General features: G+C 34.4%; 1 protein-coding gene across 3 annotated transcripts; it reads left to right on the top strand.

Moving 5' to 3' along the window:
* Positions 1 to 4,192: 4,192 nt before the first annotated feature.
* Positions 4,193 to 5,945, top strand: LOC126596928 (transcription factor MUTE-like). Of its 3 annotated transcripts, none has more exons than XM_050263631.1 (4): positions 4,193 to 4,343; positions 4,464 to 4,907; positions 5,181 to 5,329; positions 5,551 to 5,945. In XM_050263631.1, the coding sequence occupies exons 1-3, from the start codon at positions 4,248 to 4,250 to the stop codon at positions 5,259 to 5,261; spliced, it is 621 nt and encodes a 206-aa protein (XP_050119588.1). In that variant the 5' UTR covers positions 4,193 to 4,247; the 3' UTR covers positions 5,262 to 5,329; positions 5,551 to 5,945. The 3 variants fall into 3 exon arrangements, with proteins under 3 accessions (XP_050119588.1, XP_050119587.1, XP_050119590.1); XM_050263630.1 differs by having other exon boundaries at positions 5,175 to 5,329; XM_050263633.1 differs by lacking the exon at positions 5,181 to 5,329.
* The last annotated feature ends 1,388 nt before the right edge of the window (positions 5,946 to 7,333 follow it).

Below are 7,333 nucleotides of genomic sequence, written 5' to 3'. Positions count from 1 at the left end.
TCAGGGATGCTAATTTGTACATAAATACCAATCAACAAATATAAACACCAAACAATGCTGTTTTGGCAAAACGTATGTATGAATCAAAGGAAAGGATGAGAGTGAATCGAAGGGAATTGAAAGGAAGAAGAATATAAGAACGCGATATCTTTTGTGCCTACACCTATTACCGTCCGAAGTTTTTCAAGACAAAAATGTTAAAGAGGTGACCGGTCGGAATTATTACAGTGATCAGTTGGATGGAAGCAGGATTTGAAAATTGAGAGAAGCAACAGGGGCGACTAGTTGGACCGATGTCGAATGACTGGTCGGACCAATAAAACCTTGCAAGGTGAACGGTCGGAGCATGTTGAAGGACCGATTGAAGTTGTTTTGATATTCAAAATCTTCACATCTTTCCGAAGGTAGAGGGGTGTTTAGTCGGTTTTAAACTTTAAACTTTGATACAGCTAGCATCAAAAACACTTCAGACACATGTTCTACAAGCTAGAGATTGAATTCAAATGAAAAGACATTTTTCACATGAAATTGTGCCTCTTTATTGAAATGGTGCAAACCAAGTGTTATATGGTTATGAATGGTGGTGGTTGTTGAACCATTGCAGAAATGAGCACATATTAAATCTCTATTAATTGACGAGTCACAGACAAGTGCTATAAGAAAAAGTTAGTATTCTCTAAAGCCTTTTTTCATTGACAACCAAAGCACTAAGAACAAAATTATGCAGTTTATGTTTTTAGTTTAAACCATGAGTGTTCTTGTTATCCTTAGGCTATCTCTAACCGACCGAAGGGTCCAGAGGGCCAGAGGACCAAAAATTGTCTCCAACCGAGGGCTAGGCCAAAGGGCTCGTGAGCCCCACGAAATCTGAAATGGCCAAAGGGCTGGCCCAATCCAGCCAGCCCCAAGCTAGGCCAGAAATCTGAGCATTCCTGTCAGATATAACCGACAACAATATAATATATTCCTGTCGATTATATCTGACAGGAATGCTAAGCCAAATTTTCAAATGCAACGGCTAGCTAACGTTAGCTAACCGTGATTTTTGAATTTTTTTTTTTTTTACAAATTTTTTTCCTATAACTTCTATTTTTAAATTCTATTTTTTTCTATAACTTCTATTTTACAAAATTTAAATTTAATTTGTAGTTTTTAAATTTAAGTTGTAGTTTTTAAACATAAGTTGTAGTTTTTTAAATTTAAGTTGTTGTAGTTTTTAAATTTAAATAATAAATTATGTTTGACCCTATAGCCCTTTGGCCCTCGGTTGAAGACAGTTTTTTATGACAGGGCTAAAACGAGCTCTATGGCCCTCGGTTGGAGATGGAGGCAAATATGTCCCTATACTGTTCATTAAAATATTAATATTTTGGAGGGCCAGATGGCTAAAACGAGCCATCTGGCCAGCCTTCAGTTAGAGATGGCCTTAGTATGTTTCAGGTTTATTTTAGGAGTGTACAAACCTTTTACAAACAAAAGACATAAGGTCATATGATGCATTATGTTCATAAGATTATTTCATAATTCTGCTTTACACACAAGTTATAAGACCAATTAATTAAGCATAATAGGCGTACGTATCTTGAAACAATCTTTCATCTTTCTTTTAGCCATAACCCACCAGTCTCTTTACTATCCAATAAACACTATCAATTATCAAACACTGCAGAAGATTTGTCTCTAAATTTTAACCACTTAACTGGTATCAATGATATTGGCGGGAGATGGAAAGCTAGCTAGTAGCTATGTTCATGCCAAAATCAAATAATTCGTCGTGGATTCTCGTACGTGTTTTTATATATAGTTGCCATGAAAGTTCTTTCTTTTTGTTTTTTTGGTGCCAGTGATTTATCACCGCTTGCAAGATCGATCGGTTTTGAATTAATAACCTGAGACGTGGACTGAAATTATTATTACGTGGCCCAATCGATTACAGGGTCGTCGATTTTGCTGTAGTCAAGCCTTGGCGGGATCGAAATGCAAATATATATATATTGTCATAAGGTTTTTCCAATCAAGATATAAAAACATATGTTTTTCTTGGGAGACTTTGGATGCGGTCCCTAGTTATGAATAGTCTTTGACTGAAACCTTGTTGGTTTTCAATTTTTGATCCAAGTCCTTGAAATTAATTGATAATTTATTTCTATGTACGTTACTATATTTTTTAAATTAAAAATTAAAATTTATAGTTGTTTATAGTAATGAGATTTTAAATAAAAAACCATAATTTGTGGGATTAAAAATATTAAAATATAAATATACTATTGTGTGTGTGTGTGTAAACATGGGTACATTCATAAAAAATAACCAAAAAATTATTGTATCAAAACATGGATACATTCTTCAAAATGGGTACATTTAGCAAAAATAAAAATGGGTACAAATAAATAAAAAAATATGGGTACAATACAAATAAAACTTTAAAAAATATGGGCACAAAAAGAAATTAATATATGGGTACAAATTAAAACTGAAAGGAAAATTGGTACAAATTAAAAAAGGGTTGCAAATTAAAAATGGGTACAAACTAAAAATAAAAATATATGATAAAAAATTTAGCCATAAATATAAATATACAAATTGTAATATTTTTAATATTAAATGAATATATTTAGAAATAAAAAATATTTTATTATTGAAATAATTAATGATATTATTAATACAAAGGACCTTGATCAAAAATTGAAAAGTAATAAGGTTTTAATCAATAGAGTAGTAAAAATAAGGATGAAAACCTAATTACTCCGTTTTTCTTCCTTGTCTTGATGTAACGGAATGCTATTAACTACAAGCCTACAACACATCAATTACCCTAAACACCCAGTCACCTACTTAATTTCTGAGACTCTAAAATCTAGAAAGACAGAGATAATATAGTTCTGGAGTCTAGAGGCTTCTCTCTCTCTCTCTCTCTCTTAAATTTTGAATGGTTTTGGTCATGAAACCATTCACGTAGTAGTAATTGATAAAATGGGATGAGAATGTACGTAGTAGTTTGACGACGATGGGACATTCATTCTCTGTGTCTCATAAAGTCTCCGGCGCAAGATTCAGGTATCATCCAGGCGTCTTATATATAATATGTGTATAGCCAAGCTACGTATTTTCCCACCAAAACAAAGAACGGAATTCAGCAGATGACCAGCGGGAAGAATTTGATAAATACGTAAACCTATATTGAATCCTTACATATAAATGTTCATTTAACCCTCATTATTGTAACACATATTTGACCAGTAAATTTAATTAACTCAATGCTTAAATTAATTGAGTGATCGATGACAACTGAATCAAATATAACGTCAAGTATATATGCGTCCACTTAGTGCATAGGTACTCAAAAAATATTGGCTTAACCATAACAGATTTCATGATGTACCACATAATTATATCACATTAGTGTACCACGTGATATGACAAGTTATTCATACAATTATCTAATCATATAAATTAATTAATTAATTGACGTGACATGTATACATTTCTTGCTACATGACCTACATCAATGGTACACTAATGTGGTACAAAAATATAGTCTTCCTATATTTTTCAGTGAAATGATGAATAAATACTATTAAAGTATTAAGTTTTTTGAGCCCTCTGCCACTAAAAACATCTTATAAGGCTTATATTTTCCAAGTTATGTTGGGGTGAGGGATTTCCAAGTTAGTAAGGAAGAAACTACAAAAATATTAGATAAAGAGATTTGAATGCACTTCATGACTATTACAAAGGCATATAAGAGGAATTTGCACCAAGATAAACTCAATAAAAGGCTTACGTAACAAACAAACCAATAATACTTAGGATACTTCTTCGAATATAGTACGCAATTTCCACAAAGAACTTCTAAGGTGAATCTTCAAGTCCCAAGAAAATTTCTGAGGTGAGCATGTCATGCGCATGATAGAGAGTTAAAGAGTAGATAGTAGATAAATGTGTGCATGGGAAAGATAAAGCTCAACTCTAACTCTTCCTTCTTTAACTCGCACGGAGAGAGAGAGAGAGAGAGAGAGAGAGAGAGAGAGAGAGAGAGAGAGAGAGAGAGAGAGAGTAGAAATTACAACTTCACGAGAATGCGACCTATAGCATTTAATATCAACCCAACAGGTGTTTTGGATGTGTGGGTTTCTTTCAATGTATATCATATAAATAGCATAGTTTTTAAGTTGATACATATGTGGAAGAAAAAGAAAGTGGTTGAAAGAAACACTGCACAGAAGATAAGCTTAAAGATCAAAACCATGTCTCACATAGCTGTGGAGAGGAACAGGAGAAAACAGATGAATGAGCATCTCAAAGTCTTACGCTCTTTGACCCCTTGTTTCTACATCAAAAGGGTATATCTTATATATAATCACTTGATACATATCTCTCTCTATGTTTGTATACTATATATATGATTAACTTAAGTCGGTGTTAATTATTTTCTAATTAACTAATTGTTTAACATGTACTAGGGAGACCAAGCATCAATCATAGGAGGTGTGATAGAATTCATCAAGGAATTGCATCAAGTTTTACAGACTCTGGAATCTAACAAAAGAAGAAAAAGCATAAGCCCTAGCCCTAATCCAAGCCCAAGACCAGTAGCCCTACTGCCTCAGAAATATCCAACGGCTCCGCAACTTCATCAAAACCCTAATTTTAATTTTAATTTGGGGACTGAAAATCATCACCATGTGATCAATAAGGAACTAGCTATAGGAGCAAGTTGCAACTCTCCGGTGGCTGACGTCGAAGCAAAGATCTCGGGATCTAACGTGGTGATGAAGATAATATCTCAGCGAATACCTGGCCAAATTGCCAAGATCATTGGTGTTCTCGAGAGGCTTTCATTTGATGTCCTTCATCTCAACATCAGCAGCATGGAAGACACTGTTTTATACTCTTTTGTAATCAAGGTACGTACGTTTTATCATTAAACCTCTTTATGTAGTTCTGGAAACCCAATCTTTGAACACTTCTAATTGTGCTCAGTTGCAAACTACGACCAAAACTTTGTTGGGAAGTTAGGGTTTTAATTACCCTGGAGCGCCCACTACATATCATGACAACGAGAGCTGCTTAGGGCAAATATGTTTCTAATTAATTATTAATCAAATCACCAAATTTATCTTATATTAGCTAGCTGTAAATAAATAGTACTGATGTTTAACTTGTTTATCTAGAAACAGAAAAACGAACTGAAGTACTATATGCGATCACCTGCGGATAGAATATGGACTAGCTTCCAGGAGTCGCATGTTATTAGCTAATTTTGTAAAATGATCAGGCATGCTCTCTTCTGATGAATGGAGATTTTGCTTAACAAATATTAATATTGGTAAGGAAAATGATAATTACACACTCTTTTGTCTCTCTATACGCTTATGTTTAATCATTCGTTGTTTCTGTTTGATTTATTCAAATAAAGATTGATGTAAGAGGAGAAAAATTGAAAGTGTGATCATTTTGTTATTGGTAATTATCATTCAACAACATTGAGGACTAAAATTTTACTCCGAACGAGGATTTGATGATGAATTTCTTTGGGGATTGTTACAGATAGGGCTGGAGTGTCAGTTGAGCGTAGAAGAACTAGTACTTGAAGTTCAACAAAGTGTGCGCTCAGACGCAAATTAAGCAGGCGTCGACATACAAATACAATAACGTGCTTGGGTGCGGATCAAGTGGTGAAGTTACGCTAATGGTTTTGTTATAATAGGCATATGAGAAAGGATATAAACGTTTATTTCACTTTAAATGTATACCTGCTGAGATGTCAAATCATATCTATAATAAGTACCGCTTTATACCTATGAATTCTTAGTTTGATATAATTATTTTACTCTATTACATGATATGCCACGTAGGCATGTCTATTCATGGATGAGTTACACTCAAAAATAGAGTAAACTAATTCTATTAAACAAAGTGTTAGGTGTAGCATGTTTCAAGAAGTATAATTGTTAGTAAGAATAACCAGCTCTCTTAATTGTGTAACTTGGACGAGTGGCCATTTACTACCATGGTGGAAAGGTGTTGTGTCTTTGTATTTCGGCGTGAATTCAAATCTTGTCAGCTTAATCTAATATCTAACTACTAATGCTATCGTCTTATCAAAACAAAAACAAAAAATTGTGTATCTTGGAAGGATTTGATTGGAGCATCATTCTTAACTCATGATTTAACCAGTAAGGACCTATCTCATGATTAGGAGGTGGAGTTGATGACATATTTACTTATTTGAAATAGAAGAAGTCATAAATCAAAAAAGTATGACACGTTTATTGTGAGAGTTGCAATTTTTTTTTTTTTTTTGGTTGTTTAGTATGTATTAGTAATTGTCAAGAAGTTGGAATGATTCCAATACACATGAATTAGTGGGAGAAATTTGTTTTTTCCTTTTTTACTTCTTTTCTTTTTATATAATAATATATTAACATTAAGGGATGAGGGAAGTAAATTGGTTTCACACTAGTCATTCATGAGATTCAAGTCTAAGATTACTATCGTCCAAGTAAAAATAAATATCACTAAACTGTAGTACTAAATAATAACATATGTTTGTACCATACTTAGGGCATCCGTATTTAGATCTCGTATAAATACTCAGGAGACTCAAATGTAATTATGTAATAGATGAAGGGGCAAATATGTAATAAGTGAGGAGTCCTTATTCTATAAAAGGACCCCTCACTCTCCTCATTAGGGGAGGCCAATTCCTAGGCCCTCTCACCCTCAGAAGCTCTCTCTCTCTCTCTCTCTCTCTCTCTCCCTCAGAAATACAATATCAGTGTGGACGTAGCCCAAACCTTGGGGTGAACCACGATACATCTTGTGTTATTTACATTTCTTGCAGATTCACGGTTGGATTTACGTTGTTCCAAGACCTTCGGTTTTGTGCATCAACATTTGGCGTCATCTGTGGGAATCGATACGAAAAGTTGTGTCGGTTCTCTTTCATTTTTTCACCTCCACCGTGAATCTGCAAAATCTGCAAGAAACCCAAAAAACCTCACTGGGCTTTTCCAGAAAAAGATCCACTAAGCCCCAGAAAGAAATAAAAGAAACTCGTTTGGTTACTAAAAAAATGGAGAGACACATGCGACTGACTGTCTGCCTACCATCTGTTACTGATACTGATGAAATGGTCAAAGCAATAGATCCAAGCATCCTCCAGTTTGAGAACCCAAGGCTTCGCCAAGCCTACATTGCCCTCCAAGCCTGGAAGTCCCTCATCTTCTCTGACCCTCTCAACTTCACCGCCACCTGGAATAGCTCCGACGTCTGCTCTTACACGGAGTGAATCTACTACTGCCTCAACTTCTCCCGGAGTTTTTAAGAA

This window comes from Malus sylvestris, chromosome 13, assembly GCF_916048215.2.
Source record: "Malus sylvestris chromosome 13, drMalSylv7.2, whole genome shotgun sequence".
Classification (NCBI taxonomy): domain Eukaryota; kingdom Viridiplantae; phylum Streptophyta; class Magnoliopsida; order Rosales; family Rosaceae; genus Malus; species Malus sylvestris.
The sequence above is the reverse complement of the archived record's forward strand: the minus strand, read 5'-3'. Positions and strand labels throughout refer to the sequence as shown.

Coding starts and splice junctions, on each gene's coding strand:
- LOC126596928 (XM_050263630.1), top strand. CDS start 4,248: ATGTCTCACATAGCTGTGGAGAGGAACAGGAGAAAACAGATGAATGAG. Junction 4,344..4,463: donor CTTGTTTCTACATCAAAAGG/GTATATCTTATA, acceptor AACATGTACTAG/GGAGACCAAGCATCAATCAT. Junction 4,908..5,174: donor TATACTCTTTTGTAATCAAG/GTACGTACGTTT, acceptor TTGTTTATCTAG/AAACAGAAAAACGAACTGAA.